Raw genomic sequence first — 21,567 nt, forward strand, 5'->3', positions numbered from 1 at the left:
GCCTGTGACCCAACAGGAGTTGACCAAATACCAGTTTTAAAGAAGTTTTTACAATACCCAACACCAGCACAGGCATTTTATAGTAACAGAAATCATTGAAACAAAGCCTATTTGTAAACCAAACATCTGTGAGAGATGTCGGGTGGGCAGAATGCCCCACAGCCCTGCCTTTGGGGTGCTTGGGCAATGCCTCATTCTAATGGAGGGAGTAGTCTGGTAGTTACGTTTCTTCACGGCGTTTTTAAAGAAAGCCCTGGGTAACAGGACTAAAAATACTCTGATATCCTAAATATGAACCTAATATTTAAGCCTACAAGGTTAAAGATGCAAAGCAATGCCGTGCAGGAAGGGCGTCCAGGACTAAAGACAGCTCTACCGGTGCAAGCGGGAGCAGGCCCAGCGCACCTCAGCCCTACCTCAGGGGCTTCCCCCTTCACCTCGGGGCTCCCACCTGAGGGCACAGCGCCGCCCGTCCGGTCCCGCCGCACCGCCCGCGGTTACGGGCGCCCCCTGCGGGCGAGGCGCTCCGGGGAAGGCGGCCCCAGCGGGGAGCCTCGACCCGCCCCGCCAGCGGCCCCGGCTCTCCAGCAGCCGCCGCCCCACAGCCCCGCCGGCTCCGAACGCCCGGAAACGGCGGCACCGCGGCTTCCCTCTCGCAGACATGAGCGGGCTTGGAGCCGCCGCGGAGCCGCCGGGCTGGCTGCAGGACAGCAGCGGTAAGGGCGCAGATACCGAGTGCCGCGGGGAGGGAGCACCCACCGGCGGGAGCCCGCGGCAGGTGGCGGGGGCGGGGGGGGCCGGCCGGCCGGCCAGGAGCTGTGCTGCCCTCCCCTCACCTCCTTCAGTGCGGCGGGGGTCCGGGGGGCCGGACCGGGGCTGCGGGCTGGGTGCCATGTTGTGGCGAGCCCCGCGCCGCAGCCCCTGCGCTTCCTCCCTCTCGCAGAGGTCTTTCCTCCTGAGGAGCCGGGAGCCGCGGCACCTGTGGGGTTCCTACAGCAGCTGCCCAGCTACCAGTCGGCGCTGAGGCGGCGGAACGCGCCCGGCACTGGCACTCAGGGGAGGCGGGCGGCCCCGCTGGGCTCTGGGGGGCGCCGCGGGGCTGAGGCCCGGGGGCCGGAGCAGGAGAGAGGCGAGCAGGAGGTTCGTCCTGCGAGGGAGTACCCCCTGAGCATCGCGAAGAAGCGGAGGCTGAGGTAAATCTTTACACATTTTTTCTGTTCTCTTTCTTAATTACAATTTCCTGAACGCAGCACAGGTGGGATAGAACGCTGAAGCAGAATTGGGCTGGTGTCTGTTCCACATTGTGGCATGTGGCTTTGACCAGAAGTCGCTTAGGTACTGCATCATGTGGCAAGCTCCCTGTGGCACCTCCGGTTGCAGGAGCATGGCTGGGTGCTCTCGGCTGGCAGGAGGGACTAGCTGACTTGGGGGAGGAATAGGTTGGATTGGGAAAAATTAGTCAAAACTGGGAATTACCTGCAGCAGCCAAACGCGTTTTGTACTCGCTTCCTTTTTTTTATTCTTCTTGCATCAGGGTTTTGTGCTTTTAAGGGTCACTGCGGGTTGTCATCAGAAACCCGCTGCTGCGGGCGAGTGCTGCTACAAGTCTACTGAGCAGTTTTTCCAAAATGCATGGCGCCCTCTCTGGTGTGGCTCAATACAGGTAGAAAGAACCCTTCCAGGATCATTGCTTCCTTTTTTTGGTTTATTTTTCTTTTCCCTACTCTTTTTAAATTGCCCTTTGCTGTGAGCTGTAAACAGTTCCTGCCTCTCTAGTGATTACTCACAGGAGAGGCAGGGAATTGCAAAGGGCATGCTTTGTCCCGCCTGTACTTCTCTGCTTGTTGTCTCATATCTTACTACTGCTAGGCTGAAAGCTTGTTTGGAGAGAGAGGCTATGGTATGTGTTTTTACATTGTCAAGCAACGGCTACACCTTTAAATCAGATGCTTCTTAGTTGTGGTTATGAATCAGGAGAGAGGTGAAAATACAGCTAATGTCTAGTGCTCCACAGAGAACAGTAATAACTCTCAAGAGCAGTGGGAAATGAGTTACACCCTGACCCTGGACTTAAATGTGACCCTACAGCCTGTACACAAGAACAGCAGATGATTTAGGTCATCGTAAAGGACAGTCCTCAATACATTGAATTTTTATTTGAAGTTGTGTGTCAAGAAAAAGGAACTGCAGTCGTGTGGCTGTAGTGCATGTTAGGAACAGAGGTGGGATATCCCAATCTTGTTTACATGTTTTAGAGCTGAGAAATTCTGGTGGGGCTTCTTGGCACTTTTGTGGATCAGTGATCACTATGCATTGTGCAGCAGCTGCCAGCACAAAATGCTTGACATAAATGTCCTGAAAGCTGAACACTCAACTTCTGTAACACAGATGAATATGCAGCCCACGCCTCTGTTTAAAATGCAGACCAAACACGGGCAGATAGTTCTCCAGCATGTCTGTTTAAAACCCTACATGCTCCAGCCTGTAGTTTCCACAAAGTGAAATCTTTTGAGAGTGGCTGTATTTGGGCTTAAAAATGAGGTCATCTGTTGCCTGTTTGATTGTTGTACACAGGGTTTAATTTGGCTTCCTGTCAAAATGCTAATTTTACTTTCATCCAAGAAGGATATGGAAACTTTATCAACGTACAGCACCCGTGGCAGTGGCATGGCAGTCAGGCACACACTTCAGTAGGGGTGTGTGCAAAGGCTTTTCTTCAAGCTGTGTTTCTGGGTAGTTTTGTCTGGTTTTAAGGCTTCTTAAAAGAAAAAAACATAATGCAAACTTTTATTACTTTCCCCCCTCCCGATAGCATATATTGACATTTGAGTCTGATTTTGGGATCTGTGAATTTTCTGCAAGAAAAGAGAATAAGGTTCTATTTTGAACAGCTGTATTTATAACATTAAGAGAGGAAAGCTAAATATTTTAGAGAACTTCTTTTAAGAGCCTCTTGGTGAAGATGCTCTCTCTTCATGTCAGAAGTTTTCAGGAAAGAATCTTCTCTTCCTTTCCCAGACATTTGTATATATGAAATCATTAATGGAATCTTCCCTGACATCCCACCCGGAAGTTCAGGCTACGTGTTTTTCCTGTGTTGTGCTATTGTCAATGGGATTTTTTATTTTTTCTCTAAGAGAAGCAATTGTTTTCTGCAGGAGGACTTGCTGCATTTGAATTAACTTGATGTCACAGTTACCAGGAGGAAGAGATGGGGACAGCTAGCGTACGCTACTCAAACTATTGGCACTATGGTGTCCTTCCCAAGGCTGCAAGCAGGCTCCATTGTGCCAGGCCCTGTTACATGTTGTGAAAAAGTATTTCTTGTGCTCAGTAACTATTTCTTGATCCTTAGGGACTGGCAGCAGGCTGATACAAAATATTTATCTGGGTGGAAGCAGTGGAAAAAAGCTAGCAACAAATCATTGAAAAAAGTTCTCAATGAAGTGAAGGAGTTGTCTTCTTACCTGGAGCTTTGGCGACATGATATTCACAGCATAGAAGGTATTTATTGTCTGATGTCAATTTCTTATCTTTAAAGTTGCTTCTGTTATTGGTAGTTTTACACGTGTAACCATAGTTTCAGATATAACTGTATGTGTTTAAGAATTTACCTTATTATTGCTGATGTAAAATCCATGATGGGGTATATGGAAATATATTGGATAAAATGATTAAAAAGTCACATTTTCATTTGAATTCTACTGCTAAAACCCCGCGGTACTTCAAACTAGCTTTAGTAATGTTTCTTCAGCTCGCTCAATGTAACTGAAATGATAATCTGCTCATTCTGTACTTCCAATGATTTTTATCATCGTAATTATTGGCACATATTTCTTTAATTCCCAGGGAAATTTGGCACTGGCATCCAGTCCTACTTCTCCTTCCTGCGTTTTCTGGTCCTGCTGAATTTTATAATGTTTATCCTGATGTTCAGTTTTGTTACCTTTCCCAGCATCATTTCCAAATATGGAATATTCAACAGTACCTTTGCTAAAATTCCTCCACAGAACACAGGTAAATATCTTCTCTGTGTACTGCTGCTGTTTGTAAGATTCCCCCTTTCTGTCAGCTTTTCCTCCACCTCCCAGAAGAAAGAAATGCTTTTATTAGAAGAGCTTGCCATGTTTGAGTTAACTTTATCTTGCAGTTTTGTGGGCATTACTATTTGAGTGACATATTTTGCCTTTCTATTGACAGAGCCTCACTGCACAGTTTATACACCTAGTGGTAATAAGGGACTTGTTTACTTCTATACTTACCTCAAAGATTTGCTCAGTGGCACTGTAAGTAATTAGATTTTTACCTTTTTTTAAGTTTCTATGTCTTGTATAATGTTAAAAAGCTTTACTTGGGGAAATGAAGCTTTGATAATTGTGAAAAATGACAAGGCATATGCATCACTGGGGTAAAATTAGCCTTTAGCATCTGTGAGAAAGGCAGTTTTCAAACTGACTTCTACTGCATGTCCACAAGCCTGGTTGGCCACATGCTGCAGCCTGTGCCTCTCTTCCCCAGCTGCCAAGCATTACATATCCTGTAGCACACTGCCCATTGTGCTCTTTGTGCAGGGTGTCAGTGTTTTTGTCATAGAGCTCTTTGATTGGAGAGGGGAGGGACTTCAAGCACTGTCTGTTACAGTTTGGTAGTGGCAGTATTTAGAAGCTACGAAACTGTTGTAGCTTGCTGGGCATACAAATAGTAATTTTAAATTCACAAAATTATTGCTTAATACCATGTTGAATATAACTGGGCAGTTGCTGCTACTGTTACAAATTCTATTTCAACTTCATATTTTCACAGGGATTCCTTGAAGTGACAAGTTTGTTTTATGGCTATTACACAATACAGACTGCATGGTTCAGTATCCTGAGCTACAATTTGCCACTAGCATATCTGTTGGCTACATTTGCCTACCTTGCATTAAGTTTCATCTGGATAATAAAAAGGTAAAGGTGTTGGTGTAGTTTAGGTATATATTTTCTGCTACCTGTTGCACAGTTTACATTGCATTTTTGCTTGTAGGGAATGTACTCTTTTATATGGAAATGGAGAATCTTTGAGGATGCAGTGCCACAGTAGCTTTTGTCTGTTTGGGAAACTAAGCCAGCAAAAAAGTATAAAAAAATAAATTTGAAGTATTACTATTTTTCATATTTATGCATACATGTATAGTTGAAAGTCTTTTATTTGTAATAGTTGTAGGAGGATTTTCTGTTAGGTTTTTTTGGTGCTTTTGGTTTGGTTTTTTGCCATCTCAGCTTCCTGAGACAGCTCTTTGCAGTGTCAGATGGTAGGAGAAAGTATGACTATAGCTAAGTGCAGAGGGGAGTAACCTGTGTCAGTCACGGCTTCAGCTGACTTTGGCTGCTGCAGAACCTCACGCTGAAAGCATCCCAGTGACTTGCTGTTAGAAAGCAAGTGTGGCTGCTCATGGAGGGGAGAGTGTCATTTAGTCTTTGAACTAGGTTGCTTGAGGTGTGTTCTTTTGTTTCTTTTTCTGTGGATAAAATGTCTTTTCATGAATGAATTGCGTTTTTCTTTAGATCTTTGGAAGGATTTAAGCAGAACTTGGTGCATGGTGAAGATCAATTTCAGAGTTACTGTAACAAAGTCTTTGCAGGCTGGGACTTCTGCATTACAGATCCAAATGCAGCACGGCTAAAACATCGCAGCTTGCAGTATGAGCTCCAAGTGAGTAACTTTGTTTTCTCTATGATTATGGTTAAATATAGCTTAGATGACTAAAAAAGAGGCATGTAATTTTGCAGATAATGGAATAAGGATAAAAAGGATTGAAATAGTTTATATTGGGGGCAGGGCAACCCACATCCTCTTGCGTGCTTTCTAGGTAGCTAGAATTGTCGTGCAGTGGCTCTTCCTCCATCCACTGGAGACCAAAGCCAACCTGTCTTCTTCACACTCCACTCCTGCTTCCTGTGTTTCTACATAATCCAACAGGAAAAGCTATCCAAGCTGTGAGCAAAACCATGTACTGTTGGGAATCAGTTTGAGTATTCTGGGTTATAAGTCTACAATGTGGGAGGCAGTGGTTTGGAGAGGAATAAAATTCAGATGGTGCTCTTCATACAATCTGAGAGCATTGTTGCAGAAGATAAAGAGATATTGAAAGGTTTTACTAGGTGTCTTTGACAAACATGCACATACAAAATGCTGATACACCTAATAGATTTCCCAAATCATAAAGCGCTCTGAAAAAGAGAGATTAAAAGTATTTTTCTGGTGAAACCAGTACCACCTTTTTGCTCTCCATACACTGGAAGCAGAGATCTGTGTAGTGAAATAACTACCTTTGAAAAGACACTTCCACTTCAAACCACAAAACAGTAATTACAGATTTCATAAATTACAGAGTTGCTTTCTGCTCTAGTAAAATCCAGGGTCATCTTTTTCATCATATAATCAGAGGCTCCTTCACTTACCACACTTTTGCCTCTAGAACTCACACATTAGGAGAACTTTCCTCTTCATATTACTGTTTGGAAATAAATCCTCAGAAAATACCTGGGTAATCTCTGGGTTTGCTCAGGTTAAATTGCTTTCACAGATGATACTGTGTTTTCACATCAGCTAAGGTGAAATATATCAAGTTTACATGAAAAGCTGTTCAAGACTGTCCTACTTTTTCTCTGTGCCATCCCTCAGTTTTCCTTCACAAAAGTAGGAGAAAGAAGCTTGAGTTGAGGACTGGTTACTTATCTGCTGAAGTAAAGAGATGAGTGTTGAGGACTGGTTACTTATCTGCTGAAGTAAAGAGATGAGTGGGCTGATGTTTCAGAGATTAGTACCAAGCTGTCTGAGATCAGTCACAATAAAGAGGCAAGTTGTCTTTCTGTCCTTAAGGTGGTACATTACCAATATAGTAGAGATAAGAGGATTACAAGTCAGTTGTCTTTGGCTACGGGTTCCTCAGCCTGAGGATCCTGTGCTCAGACTGAACACAAAGAGGCTTCCACTCCTGCATGGACCTGTTTGTGTTGATGAAGAGGCACTCTCAGTTGAGTGTGCTTGGGCAGGTGGTGGAGTGACCCTCTTACAACAGGCTATGGATTTGCATATTCCCAAGGTAAAAGACAAGTATTGTATGCTGCACCAGAGAACTACTTATCCTTTTCCTTTTTCGTTTTAGACAGACTTGGAGGAGGAAAGGCTGAAGCGAAAAATAGCTGACAGGACAGTGAGAGAAAAGCTACGCATCTACTCTCTGAGAATATTTATAAATATAATTGTCATTGCAGTTTTATCAGGATGTTTTTACTCTATTTATAGAGCAACTGTCTTCTCTCAAGAAAACTCCAGTGTAAGTATCAGACATGATATTAGGACAGATTCAGCCGGGGCTGGTGATTACAGCAAGAGGAACTATTGTGAAAGAGTCAAGTATCTTAATATAGCTTCTTTCATGTGAGGGATCTGAAAACTTTCTACAGTGTTAGAATTATTTTAGTAGGAGAGAGTGAGAAAGATCAAGAACCATGTGCATAAAAAAGCCAAACAGTTTGATGCAAAGGCTTTGTTGTTGTGTGCCTTTGAGCTAGTGCAACTGAAAGAAAGAAAAACAGTCCTCACTTTCCTTCTCATGTAACTGTTCTCACCTCACTGTGATCTGCTATTACAAACTTTGTATACCTGGGCAGTGAACTGGCTGAGGGAACTGATCCAGTTAAAACAAACTTCATTGTGATCAGTTTCTTGATTTGGTTCACTGCTCAGTTGCAAAAATGAACAGCAAGGGAAGGAGAGAATAAAGATTATAATCTGTATTGTGGCTTGAATTACAGCTACAGGAAGGCTTTAAACACAGAGGCTTTTGCAGAAAAAAAAGGTTAGTGCATCAGTAGTGGAAAGAATCCGGCTAGGTGGGGTTGTTTACCTCTGGCAGGACGAGCAGATGGGAAGAGTGCTTCAGAAACAGAGCTCCAAGAGCAGACAACAGTTTCAGCAGTTTCTCAGCATTAATTGATTTCTCTGTAGGACCCCAGGATTGAATTAGCCTGATATGAATCAGAGTCTGTTTGTTTGCGATGTGAGGGGCACTGGCTGTGCATGAGGAAAGATGTGCTCATGGTGAACCTAATTCTTAACTTCTGTAAACTGCCAGGGTTGCAGATAGAGGAGCAGGAAATGGAGACTTATGAAGTGCTTGTGTCAGAGGTATTGTTTGAGGCAGAGGAGGATAGCACAATACTGAACATCTTGAAAAACAGTTTCACATATAAGGGTTGATGTCTTGACTCTGCCTAAATGAGTAGATATAGGAGCTTGTTAAGATGGTAGAAAATTTAGGGGGGCTGCTTGGCACCATTGCAAATAACTTGAAAAGTGTCTGCACTTTGACATAGGTGAAAAAAAATATAGTGTTAGTGCTGGATTAGGCAACAAGGTCAGACACAAGCCTTGGTGAGATGATTCTCTTCAAACAGGAGCTTTGGGGAAGTGCAGAAATACTCTTATCTGGAGGCAGAGGGAGTTATTGGTGAAAGGAGCAGGGTGTGTAGCAGGAAACTGCAGAAATAGATAGCAGTGGTCAGGCTTGTAGTTCCAAATACAGGTGGGGAGTGAAGACAGTAAAAGATGCTACCTGAATACTGGGTAGGAGAGGCTGGTGGGTAGCTGGAGAGAGCATGTCAAGAAGGTGTGTTTTTCTGAGTATTATCTTTCTCTCATCTCTTCTTGTATAGGACATCAGCAATATGAACTTCCATGCTAATCTCTTAGTGCAGTATTTGCCTTCCATAGTGATCACATTGGCCAACTTCATTGCTCCTCAGATCTTCTCATTTCTGATTGGATTTGAAAGTTATTCACCGGCCTTTGAAATCAGGCTGACACTCATGAGGTAAAGATGTTTTTATTGTGGCCTTGCATGTTTCAACAACTTGGTAGGTTATAGGTGCTGTAAACATTTACATGTCAAGAAGCAGAGAGGTTGGCCTCTTTGCACTGGAGGGCCCAGGCACTGGAAGCCAAGGAGGCATTGTTTGACTTAGGTTTAGTTGGAAACTTTGAATCTGCAAACCGTCTCCTGTTTCGAGGACAGTACAGCCTGGTCATTCCAGCATCCAAGTTTTTCTCTCAGTCCCATGTAGCTGCTTGTTCTGGTCATCTTCAACAACCTGAAATACATAGTCAGTAGAGAAGTTGTGGCTGCAGAGCTGTGGATTCACACTTTTGTGTGCAGGAGTTCCTTGAATGAGCAGATGACTGCACAGCAGTGACTCGAACATGGTTTTGCTCAAGGCAGAATTTAAAAGTTTGGGGCTAAAAGGTGCTTCAGTGTGAGAGCATGAAGAACTGTTACTTGGCAGCTTAAGGCATTAAGATCTGCCTGTGAAGCATGTGAAATATGCAAGCCCCTGTGCTTTGTATTTCTGATTTGGCTAAGTGCCTGTGAAGGTCTGAAGCCACGTGAGGGGGAAATGCTGCGCACAGAGTTGTCACCTGGCCTCTCAAACTGTGCTTGAGAGAATTGCAGTCCATTGCAGCATCAATATCTGCAACTGAAATGGCTGATCTAGAAACAGTACTGAGAAAAGAAATGAGGGACTGTAGCCTAAAGCGGGGAAAGTGAAAAGCAATTTAACTTACTGCTAAGGAAAGAAATGTGTTTATAATCTATCTGGCTGTTCCATTAAAGCTCTGGTAGACCTTTTTGTGCTTCAAGCCTTCCTGGGACTCCTGTGCAAGCTGAGCCAAGTGTCAGAATGATTTTTTTGGCAGGTTTGAAGTTAGGTTTTGCCTTTTTTCCAGGTGTGTCTTCGTGCGGTTGGCCAATATTGGTGTTCTGTTGTTCTCGTTGTGGAGTCAGATCTCCTACTGTGCCACCGATGAGTGTAAGGCCTGTGGATACAATTACAAACTCTATCCTGTAAGCAGATTTATCTTGGTTTTTGATTGTCTGAACTTGTGAACAGAGATCTGTTTTCCAAGAGACTTGCTTGTCTGGAGCTGTTCAGAATCAGATGTGGGGTTGCCATTCATGTTATGCTTGGTGCTGAGTCCTACTGCTCAGTGCAAGCCAGTACAGTTCTTATATATATCTCTCTTTGTCTAAAACTGATTAGAATTAGTTCAGGGGGACGTATTATCATTTGGGTAATAGACTTTCTGACTACCATAAGAATTGTTTAAAGTAGCTCTGGTTTAGACATAGTTGTGTTACTGCCTTTTGCTCCAATTAGACAAATGGTGTTTCCTCAAAAAAACCCAACACAAACCCAACAAAACAAACAAAAAGCTCAACATGGAAACCCTGAAACACTTAAACATATTAGAAATGGGAGTTAATACAGTTGGAATGTTATAGTGTTGTCTGCCTGAGATATTTGTTGCCTCAGTGATTGACATTTATTTTTCACTTGTTATTGAGCTCCTGATCTTGTTTTTCTTGGCTTGTTTTTGTAGTGCTGGGAAACTGAAGTTGGTCAAGAAATGTATAAACTAACAATATTTGATTTTATGATAATTCTTGCTGTGACCTTGTTTGTGGACTTTCCTAGAAAGTAAGTATCTGCCTTTTGAGCATACTTTTGCAAATGACATATGAAACAGTTTCCTTTTTTCTCTTTTTTTTTTTTTTTTTGCCTATTACTAATTCCCTATGTTTCTGGCCAAGCTACCAGTTTTAAAATAAAACATAAACATATATCTGGTGGCTTGAGCACTTGTTTGCTAATCAGAAGGCTGTGTATTTTTTCATATTTGAGTCTTTTCTTTCTTCAGACATTTTTATGTTGTCTACTGCTTAAATGCGAAATACCTGTGTGTTCCAAATGTGTTAGAATTTAGCTAAGCTTTATGACTTCAATTTAGACCTAATGATATTCTTTGGTTTTAGGTTGTTAGTTACTCATTGTTCTTGCAAGCCAGTTCAGTGGTATGGATTGCAGGAATTTAGAATTTCTGACAATGTCCTGGAAATTATTTATGGGCAAACTATCTGCTGGATTGGAACCTTTTTTTCACCACTTCTCCCTGCAATAGCAACTATAAAGTACTTCATCATCTTTTACATTAAAAAGGTAATGAAAGTGTGTGGTAAACAAAGAAAACTGATCCCATTTCTGTGGGTTTTGTAATACAGATATGCAGTTGATGTAAAATAAACAAAAGCCCCTAAAAACACCAAAGTATGTGGTGTTCTGGAAATGAGGCATTCCATTTTCTGTAGGGGTTTTTTTGCTTTTAAGCGAAGGTAGAATTTTTAATGAAACATTTTTATATAATAAAGCTTAATTATAAGTGTTTATAGCATTTTCCTGCAATAATCTATTTACTAGCAACACATCATAGAACTAGGGGAAAGTTTTGCCAAGCTGCTAAAGATTTGGAAACATAATGGAAGATCCAAGCTGGGTTGGATGCTCAAGATGTGATTTCTGCACATCAGAAGCTTTATTCTCTGACTGCACAGCTCCTCCTGTGCATCAAATTCTTGCTGATATTGTAGCTCGTACAAGAGGGGATGTATCCAAGTGAAGATGTGGCAGAACAAGGCTGGTGGCTGTGCCATGGATCATACACCAAATGTCAGTTGACTGTGCAGGTGTATGAGGCCCTCTGGATCAAATTTTTACTCAAAATAACTTATACCAGAGTTATTTTGAATATAATAACTCAAATTGTTATTTAATTAATATAATACTGAGTTATTAATAACTCAAATAACTTCTGACTTATACCAGAATGTAAAGCATTCTTGCTGTAGCCCTGTTCAATGCATGTACATCAATGAAAGGATGGCTATGTGGTAGCAGGTAGCGTATCTGTGAATGGAAAATGCAGTTGATGGGGAAAGTATATTTGGATGTATGTATATAGATGTACTTCTAACAGTCTCGCTCACTTTTTCCCTCTTCAGATCAGTTTGATACACACATGTAAACCTGCAGCCAGACCTATGAGAGCATCAAGTTCCAATTTTTTCTTCTTGCTGGTGCTGCTGATTGGGCTCGTCTTGGCTTTTATTCCTTTGGGAATCAGCATAGCACAGTAAGTGACAATTTAACTTCTATGAAGTTGATACTTGTTCTGAGGTTGTCAGTTTCCTAAAAAGAGAGACACAACTTTGGGATGATAAATTGGAATAAAATATATAGTGCATTATAAATCAAACTATAACTCGGTTCATATAGACAAAAATTACAGTTTTAAAGATACTTTTACCCCATTGGCAAAATGGTGCTGGGCTTGTGTTGGGTTATTTTATCTTTACATTTTGGTGTAGCATCTCCTTTCTGTTCTGTTTCTTTGACAGTATCCCCTCCTCCAAGGCATGTGGGCCATTCAAGAGTTTCAACACTTCATGGGAAGTTGTTCCGGATACAATACTTGGGTTTCCAGTGGGTCTGCAGCAGGTCCTTCATGGCATAGCATCAGAAGCCTTTGCAGTGCCTTTCTTTGTGGTCATATGGTGAGTTTTGTGGAGACTTGATTCAGTCATGCAGCTCTATGGTTCATTGCCTGCCTTACTGAGCTGATACCAAACAATTATGGACCAGATTTTCCGTCTGCATTCAAAAGCATCAAAGCCCACATGAATCCTCAGCTCTGCCCATGTGCTGATGCTCATTAGCTTTATTCTGTTTCCTCTTGCATGTCCCATATCCCACACTTGTCTTTCTCAAAAGTGTTAACTGTGAATCATTCTGCAAATTAGTATTTTAAACCTTATGATCACAAATCCTATCTGGAAACCTTGGTTTAAAAAACCCACAACAAATCAACCCCTCAAAACAGTAACCCTGTAAGATAAAATCAGTATTGAACCATAGAATTTTTAAGGTTGGAGGTCAGCTGTATAGGTCATCTAATCCAACCCTCCTGTTCAAAACAGGGTCAAGTAGGTGCTCAGGAACAGTGTCAAGATAGATTTTTGAATATCTCCAAAGATAGGGGAACTTCACAGCCTTTCTGGGAAACCTGTTCCAGTGTTTGGTCACTCCAGTATAAAAGACTTTTTTTTCCCCTACATTTAAATGAGGGGTTTTTTTGCATTTCAGTTTAACCCAACTCTTTTCAGATCTTGGAGCCTTGTTACCTGATACTTTTTACACTTGAGAAACCATTCAGTTTATTTCAGACTGCACCAAACGCTTTCTTCCATAACACATATTTGTGTTCTCCTGAACTGACCATGTTATTGTGTGCACAGGAAATATGAATTCCTCTTTTTTAACTTTTTCTTTCTTTTTTTAACTTTATCATAAGGCCTGTGTAAGAAGTGGAGGATGACTTGCATTGCTACCCTACTACTTACTATTTGGAAAAGAAAATACGTGGTTTATATAGGCATTTGTGCTACCATAGTTCTTGCTACGGCTCTTCATCTTTTAATGCGCTGTGAATAATCTTTGTCACAGATTACATCTGGAATATGTGCTGTAAGAAATGGCTGCAATTCTGAGCTGTAGCTGCTTGCCATAGTTGGAAACCCCAATGGGAGCAAAGAGTTACTCCATTGAAACCTCATTAAACTTAACTTCTGAGGAGCAATCCCCCCCTCATACCTACACTTTGAGCAGGGCAGGAACTGACAAGTCTAGAGAGTGCTGTCAGAACACAACCTGTAACATCTTAAAAGTGGCCATACCTCTATGTTCCCTCGCACTCTGTCCTTGCCTGCTGGCAGCACAGATTTCTGAGCAAATGCTTTTGAGCAGAGCTATGTCATATCTACCCCAGCTGTATACTGATTATTTTATATTTTTTCTCCAGCAGCTTCTTATCTGAAGCAAATGCACAAACTGACAGTTCCTCCAGCCTGTAACAGTCTTTTTCTGACTAATTCTGTTTGGGTGATGCTAACACACAGTGTTGGTTTGTTGTTCTCAGCATCATTATGTTCTATTTTATGGCCTTGGCTGGAGCACACAAACGAGTGGTTGAGCAGCTGAGGGAGCAACTGGTTCTGGTAAGATTTGACCCACTTTTCTGTACCCCTAAAGTTTTCTTTATGGTGTCAGTAGTTGGGCATGCAGATGAACACCAGTTTTCATGATCTGGATACTCGGTGTTTGCACAGACAGTGAAGAATGTTTCGCAAAATATACAGGAAAAATAACCAAAGCACAATAGTATTTCTCAGTCTAGTTGGTTTTCTTGGGTATCAGCTGCACCTGCAACAAGGTCTGATTGTATGAGGCAACATACATGCATGAGAGATGCCTCTGGGAAGCAGTCTTCCTGTTCTTATCTATTGTCTTGCTTATATACACCCATCTGCATGGGGTTTTTTCTGCCAAACAAGAATGTGAATCTTGTGTTTCCTGTCCCCTCCTCCATCTCACACAATGCCCACCTCCATTTCCTTCTCCACTCTCATGAACAGGCACCCAACTCTTCTGTTGTGGTTTAAGCTCAGCCACTCACTCAGAAGCACACAGCCACTCTCTCACTTCTCTTTCGTTTTCCCTCCCTGCTCCCGACAGGGTGGGGAGGAGAATCGAAAGAATGTAAACCCAATGGGTTGAGATAAGAACATCCAATAACTAATGTATAATATAAATCTACTACTACTACCACCAATAATAATAAGGGAAGTAACAAGGAGAGAGAATATAAAATGAAAAGCGGAAGGAAAAAAACCTCAATAGACACAAGTGATGCACAGTACAATTGCTTACCACCTGCTGACCAATACTCAGCCAGACCCGAGCAGTGATCTGCGCTTCCAGGAGGCTCCTACTAGTTTATATGCTGGGCATGGCATGCTGTGGTATGGAATGTTTGGCTAGTTTGGGTCAGGTGTCCTGTCTTTGCTCCCTCCTAGCTTCTTGTACCCCTCCTCACTGGCAAAGCATGAGACTGAAAAGTCCTTGATTGGGGTAAGCATTACTGAGCAACAACTAAAACATTGGCATGTTATTCTCAGACTAAAGCCAAAACGCAGCACTGCACCAGCTATTAAGAAGGAGAAAAATAACTGTTACAGCTGAAAACAGGACACCTTCCTTCCAGCCTGATGTTTCTACTGCATCGTGTCTGATCTTATTCCTGAGGGCAGGTCCAGCACTGCTTGCAGCAGGTACTCAGAGTAGAGCAAGTCACCTCTAACTTAGCTCTTCAGAGAACAGTGCCAGTGCAGACTTGCTGCTTTGTGGCCATCAGAAGCTGCTGCCGTGTTTGACAATGTTCATATACTGTGGTCTGTCAAACTCGGCACTAGTCAGAACCTAGCCTCACTAGTAAGTCTTCTCGCTTTGTTAGGAAACAGCCCTTTTCCTGGCATGTGCTTCTTTCAGATACAGCATTTAACAACCTGTCCTTAGAAAAACACTGTGCTGGGGAGAGCTTTTTGACCAGTAAGGAATATAGAAGCAAAAGCCTTGCTGCTTTTTCAAGGGCTCCCGAATCAGTTAGGAGTTCTGAAAATCCTTGCATGCTTTTTATTTTTGTTTGCTGATTGTTCTTAAGCTTCTTGGAAGTACAGGTTTAAGTTTCCAGGTGTGTGAGCTGCTTTTACTAGGCTCAACACAGAACTGTTAATGTGAGATAGATGAAGCTAAGACTATAATAAACTTAAAATAATTCAGACAGTTGAGAATGTGCTGGGAGTCACTAATGAGAGTGCAATGTAGTGAGTGCATTTATTTATTTCTAATAAAGAAATGAGCTGTTCATAGAAAACTTCTTTTAATCTAGAGCATCCTTTTTATTCTGTCTTTTAAGGCGAGTCGTGACAAGCTGTTCTTAATCAGGAAGATAACAGAAGCTCAGAGGCATCCTTGAAAACCACGAAAAGCCAGAAGAACTTGACTTCCCCAAACTCACAGAACCACTAGATAAGAGTAGAAGCACCTGCAGCACCAAAAAACTGAGCAGCTGGCTGCACCCTGGCATTGTGGCCTATCTAATGGACACCTGTGGTCTTAGTTTTGATTGTTCTAGTGGGCCTTTAAGTTTCCAGGACTGGAAATGTAGCTAATATATACTGTGCTAGACCTCTGCAAAAAATTGTATGGTAGGACAATATTGCTGCTACAATGTCAGGGGCGTTGGGGTTTGATAAGTCACTATTTTTTCAGGGGTTTTGGGTAAAATGTGATCAGAACTGAAACTCTGTTTAAGAATTTTGTACTGTTTCTACAAATTATGCCTTAAGAAGAGGGAAGGGGAAGAAGGTGTGGTTTTTACATGTTTCTAACTCACTTCTCTTGAAACCAAAGCAAAAGAGAGACATATGTCAGTATTTCAAAATACTGCATAGAAGAAAATCTGGCATGGGTTTGAAATCAGATTTCTAAATATTTTCAGAGGGGAGACTTTGGTATTTATTTTGCTCTGAAATAGCAAGTGCAGTTGAACACTGGATAATTTCACACAAGGGCTGAGAGAAAACAGCTGATAAAAGAACTCTGAATAAACACTGGAAGTTGGAAGAGATCACCATGCAGGCCAGCAAGTGGGGATAGCCATTGCTCAGGTACCAGCCTCACTGCTGTGGAGTACCTTTTTTGCTGTTTCAGTGTGTTAAGGTGTTGTTACTTGTGTTTTATTCTTGTACAAACATCCTGACTACTGTTCTCTTTGTTCTAAAATGTGAATAATGAGAGTTAAGTTACAATTTGGAAATACAGCCTTCAGAAACTTACTGGTAGTACCCTTCAAATTCACATTTCTTCTGGCTTAAATGAACTACAGGAGCTGTGTGGTTTTGAGAGAGCAGTATTTCCAAGTAGACCACTACCTTTCCTTTATTTATAGATCGTGTTTAAGGACTTTCTGTGCAGGGTTGTGTTCATGATTTGAAATTTGCAGTTAGTTTGCAGTATTTGCACTGTTAGTTAATACGTGAGAGACTGTTCTTTTTATAACATGTATTTGAATGTTTTCTGTCCTCGTTTTCAAGAAATTATATTGTAAAATAGTAATTTATTGGACATTAATGTCTGATGTTCAGATTAGTTTGCCCTGGCTACGGGCGCAGCCTCGGACCGTCCGCCTCGGCCGGCACCTCCACGCCACTAGGGGCGCCTGACCCGCAGAGGCCTGTCAGGAGGTGTCGTGCCCCCGTTGCCATGGCAGCCAGGGACGCCAGCACTGACTGACAGCTCCGCTGTCCGGGGCGGCAGCGCTGAGGAGCAAATGGGAATCGTGATAGGGCGGGAGGCGGCCCGTGTGATGACGTTATGGCTCTGCGACGCGCCGGAGGTCAGCGGGATGGCGGTGGCGGCTGCCGGGACGGCTGTGGCTGCGCGGCACTCGCTGGGGCGGTGCCGGCCCCTGTGCTGCGGAGCGGGTATGGGCTCGGCTCGACTCCCGCGCCTGACTGACCACCCCCCAACATGTCGGGGTGCCGCCTCAGGCTGCCCGGCCCCGCGGGGAGCGGCGCCCGCCTCGGACGCGGGCCGGGCCCGGCAGAGCTCGCGTCACCGTTGTCTCTCCGGCAGGTCCGCGGGGCAGATGGGCTCTGCCCGCCGGTGGGAGGTCCCTCCGGCTGTGCAGCACGCGGGTGAGCCTGAAGGGCATCAACAAGCCCGTCATAGACCGCATCATCCGGGTGGACCACGCGGGGGAGTACGGGGCAAACCGCATTTACGCGGGGCAGATGGCCGTCCTGGGGAGATCGAGCGTGGGACCCATTATCCGGGTTAGTGGACCTAAGAGCGATCGCTGTGCTTGTGTTTAATTTGCATTTGGTTAACAACGGACGGATGAAGTTGAAAAATGGCAGATTTTTGTGGTAAGATAGCTGTCCGTCTTCTAAACACTTCGAGACATGCAGCTTATGAAGAGCGGTGGGATTACTTGATAAGGGAATTGCAGTACTTACAGCTACTTTAGTGTTGTCACAAAGACTTACTTTGTAAATGTATTTTATGTTGTCTTTTTGTAACTATCCTCATCTGGCCTTCTTAACCATTAACTCTGTAATGTGATGAGTGCTACCTCTGCAATCAAAGTGTGAGTGGCCCGAGCCATTTTGGTTTTCTTTCTGTTTATTAGTTTTATTGGAAATGCTTAGCTTTCCTGGTTTTACATTTCACTGTGATCTGGTTCTTTTCCAGCAAATGTGGAATCAAGAAAAAGACCACCTGAAAAAGTTCAATGAGCTAATGGTTGCATACAGAGTTCGACCGACTGTCTTGCTGCCTTTTTGGAATGTAGCAGGTTTTGTTTTGGGTGAGTTTGTGTTGCTGTTGTTGTTTTGTGAAGTCTTCAAATGTGTGAATTGTTTGCATTGCTTCAGGTTTCAGTGTTCTCATATGTTTGGTACCACAATCACAGGGGCTGGAAGTGCTTTGCTTGGGAAGAAAGGAGCAATGGCTTGCACAGTGGCAGTGGAAGAGAGTATATCAGATCACTACAATAACCAGATCCGAACGCTTGTGGAAGAAGATCCAGAAAAGTACAAAGAACTATTACAGGTATTTAAGTATGACTTAAAAAGTAATTTAGCAAATTCATTAAGTTATCTCTTGTGACTTTAGTCTTTAAAAATAATAGTTCATAGAGTTTACAGTAGACCTCTTTTTGTTCTATCGCTTAGAATACTGATGGCAAAAGAAACTTTTAAGTTAAAGGGATGTTTTGTCCTTCAGCAGCAAAATTAAAATGTATGTTGGATTAGCTTCAGCATGGTTTCTATAATTCAGCATTTCCCTTTTATTGGAGGAACTGTACTTTAATTTTGCTTAATTTTAATTGAACAGAAGGGTTTAGAGGGGAAACAAAAGGAGAAAATAAGATCGTGTAGTAACATTTTGCTTATAATGGCTGTGATTATACAGTTAGAATAGAATATTTCAGTTGGAAGGGTCATATAGTGATCATCTAGTCCAATTGCCTGACCAAATCAGGGCTGACCAAAAGCTAAAGCATGTTATTAAAGGCATTGTCCAAATGCATCTTAAACACTGACAGACTTGGAGCATTGACTGCCTCTAGGAAGCCAGTTCCAATGTTTGACCACTCTCTTGGTAAAGAAATAATTCCTGCTGCCCAGTCTGAACCTCCCCTTTGAACCATTCCCATGTATCCTGTCACTCGATCCCAGGGAGAAGAGCTCAGCATCTCCCTCACTTCTCCTCTTCAGGCAGCTGTGAAGAGCAGTGAGGTCACCCCTCAGCCTCCTTTTCTCCAAACTAGACAAGCCCAGAGTCTGTAGCTGCTCCTCACAGGACATGGCTTCCAGCCCTTTCACCAGCTTTGTTGTCCAACTCTGAATGCAGTCAAGCACCTTCACATCCTTCTTAACCTGTGAGGCCCAGAACCGCACACAGTACTCCAGGTGAGGCCACACCAACACTGAGCACAGCAGGTTAATCCCCTCTTTTGAGCAGCTGGTCATGCTGTGTTTGATGCAGCCCAGGATGTGGTTTGCTCTCTTGGCTGCCAGGGCATGCTGTTGTCTCACATTGAGCCAGCTGTAGATCAGTGCCCCATTCACATTCTAGCCTTGAATACTGTTCAGAGCATGTAAGGAGCTAATATTTGTAAGCTCTGCAAGAAAATTATTTCCCAAGTATTTTAGGGATCAAATTAGGCCTCATTCTTTTAGGGTGTTTGTGAGAGACTGACCTGTTTCCACATGCAGCGCATTGAGCTCATTTGTGCTCTGTTTGCAGGAGTTTGCTTTAGGGTCCACAAGTTCATTTCCAGCTTTGCTTACTATTTGCGTGTTCAGTTGTGTATAGTTTAACACGTAGCCAAATCTGGTTACTCCAAACTGTCTTCTTGTTATAGAAATAGTACCCAGATTGTGCTGTCAGGAGCAGCCGTGTGCAAGTTTCCCTTAAAATACTGCCACTGAAAATAAAGGCTAGAAACTGACGGCACAAACTAAACAGAAAAAGTGAAGCAGCAGAGGGTTATTCACAGTGACAGTATGAGGAGGACCAGTGATGAAACCAAAAGCAGTGCACATCTGTTGAGTCGGGACAGTGCTTGGGTGTCTGTAAATGCTGAGCACTTTAAGCTATCACAGTGATGCAGGCACCTTGAAAGAAAATTCCTTAAACCTTTTTGCCCCAGTTGGAAAATTAAAACAGGAAAAATAGTGTTATTTAGAGTATGATAGAATGGACAGAAGCCCTGTTGGCTTACAGGGAAATAATAGAATTCCTGGCAAGGCAGGGACCTTAATTTCATTATCTTAATTGTCAGAATAATTTGTATGTGTGAAACTACTGTAACAAGTTACTACAAGTATAGATTTTCTTGAGACAATGAAAAAGATAGTGATATATTAAACCAGCAGCTAGGTTTTAAAGACTTTTTTTTTGAGAATATTAAAAGATCTTTAGGTTTGGGGAATGCTGTAAATAATTCCCTTCTTGCTGGTTTGGAGATACAGGTCTTTGAGAAGTTTTTGAGATACCTGAGCCTCAGATGCCTGCAATGGTCAACAGCATATAGTTTTGTATTCTGGCTGCCTTGACTTCTCTGTGAAGTAGATTTACTAATTAACCTCTATTTTTAAAGGTAATAAAGCAATTTCGGGATGATGAACGGGAGCACCATGACATTGGAATTGAGCATGATGCAGAAGCGGTAAGTACAGTGTTAACTAATTGGCACTGTTAGCAAGGATGCAGGTGTAATATTCCTGTTTTCCTCACCTAGTGACACTGGTGTAGTTTGTTACTTGAGAAATAGAAAATAAAGCACTTGATACTCTTTCCCAAAGATAAAGATGAGAAAGCACTGCATGTTACAGCTTTCTAGAGCAGAATTGAACCTGTTGGAACTCATGTCAAGTGTTCAAGTGATTGTGTTTTCTTGAGAGGTGTCCTCTGCACAATTTTGAATTTAATGTTTAGATTAAATATTTTTGAGGATAAGGCTAATAAGTGCTATCCATACAGCTGGGAACTTGAGGCATCATCTTGGTAGATGAACACAGCCATGTTAGGAAGTGTGAAATGCTGAACTAAATTACGTGCTTCCTTGAATACTGTGTGAGGAATGTGTGATTTCTCCCCTCTTTTTCTTTTGACTTATATTTGTGGAGAAATGGAAACATTTTGCAAAGTTGATAGTTTTTAATTTGGTTTTATCTGCGGTAGATTAGACAGCAAACGCAGGTGGCTTTTGGTGGGGTTTTTTGTGTGCTTTTGCTTTGTTTTGGGTTTTGTTTTTTTAGATGATGCTTGCTATTCCTTACCACAGTGTAGTTCAAACAGAACACTTCATCAGATGTATTTAATCTTTTATTCTTTGTTTTACAGGCACCAGCTTATTCAGTTTTGAAGACAGCTATACAACTTGGATGCAAAGCTGCAATTTTTTTATCAGAAAGAATTTAGTTATATTTTCTATTATGGCAATAAACTGTGGCAATAAAATGTGACATAAAAGTGTATGGAAACTGTGGAGGATTTTATACAGCCTTTTAAGGTTTTCTTCACTGATCATCTGATTCAGCCATCCTTTGTCACATCAAGTACCTGTGCAAAGGATATCAATGTTAAAGTCGGTTGAGGTAAATGTAAATGAAGATGGCAGAATTGGGTCTGTATGAACTAAACCTCCTTATTCAGATACCATTCACAAGGTGGCAGCAAAATATGTATATACATGACATATCTATAATATGTGTGTATA

General features: G+C 42.4%; 2 protein-coding genes across 4 annotated transcripts; both read left to right on the forward strand.

Annotated features, from left to right (window-relative positions):
- The first annotated feature begins 3,376 nt into the window (after nt 1-3,376).
- On the forward strand, nt 3,377-15,829 carry TMC7 (transmembrane channel like 7). Of its 2 annotated transcripts, XM_080619184.1 has the most exons (14): nt 3,377-3,504; nt 3,850-4,017; nt 4,201-4,286; nt 4,804-4,949; nt 5,547-5,694; nt 7,151-7,321; nt 8,703-8,860; nt 9,772-9,889; nt 10,426-10,523; nt 10,859-11,042; nt 11,882-12,012; nt 12,278-12,433; nt 13,855-13,933; nt 15,691-15,829. In XM_080619184.1, the coding sequence occupies exons 2-14, from the start codon at nt 3,918-3,920 to the stop codon at nt 15,748-15,750; spliced, it is 1,635 nt and encodes a 544-aa protein (XP_080475310.1). In that variant the 5' UTR covers nt 3,377-3,504; nt 3,850-3,917; the 3' UTR covers nt 15,751-15,829. The 2 variants fall into 2 exon arrangements, with proteins under 2 accessions (XP_080475310.1, XP_080475311.1); XM_080619185.1 differs by lacking the exon at nt 15,691-15,829 and having other exon boundaries at nt 13,738-13,909.
- Nucleotides 15,830-17,106: 1,277 nt separating this feature from the next.
- On the forward strand, nt 17,107-21,323 carry COQ7 (coenzyme Q7, hydroxylase; the record flags this gene model as incomplete). 2 transcript variants are annotated; one of them, XM_080619186.1, is made up of 6 exons in its annotated part: nt 17,107-17,260; nt 17,412-17,611; nt 18,030-18,144; nt 18,250-18,389; nt 20,446-20,514; nt 21,192-21,323. In XM_080619186.1, 6 exons carry the CDS (start codon nt 17,107-17,109, stop codon nt 21,267-21,269), a joined length of 756 nt encoding a protein of 251 aa, XP_080475312.1. In that variant the 3' UTR covers nt 21,270-21,323. The 2 variants fall into 2 exon arrangements, with proteins under 2 accessions (XP_080475312.1, XP_080475313.1); XM_080619187.1 differs by lacking the exons at nt 20,446-20,514; nt 21,192-21,323 and adding an exon at nt 19,019-19,139.
- Between the last annotated feature and the right edge of the window lie 244 nt (nt 21,324-21,567).

The sequence above is a fragment of the Psittacula echo genome, assembly GCF_963264785.1.
Source record: "Psittacula echo genome assembly, chromosome: 5".
NCBI lineage: Eukaryota > Metazoa > Chordata > Aves > Psittaciformes > Psittacidae > Psittacula > Psittacula echo.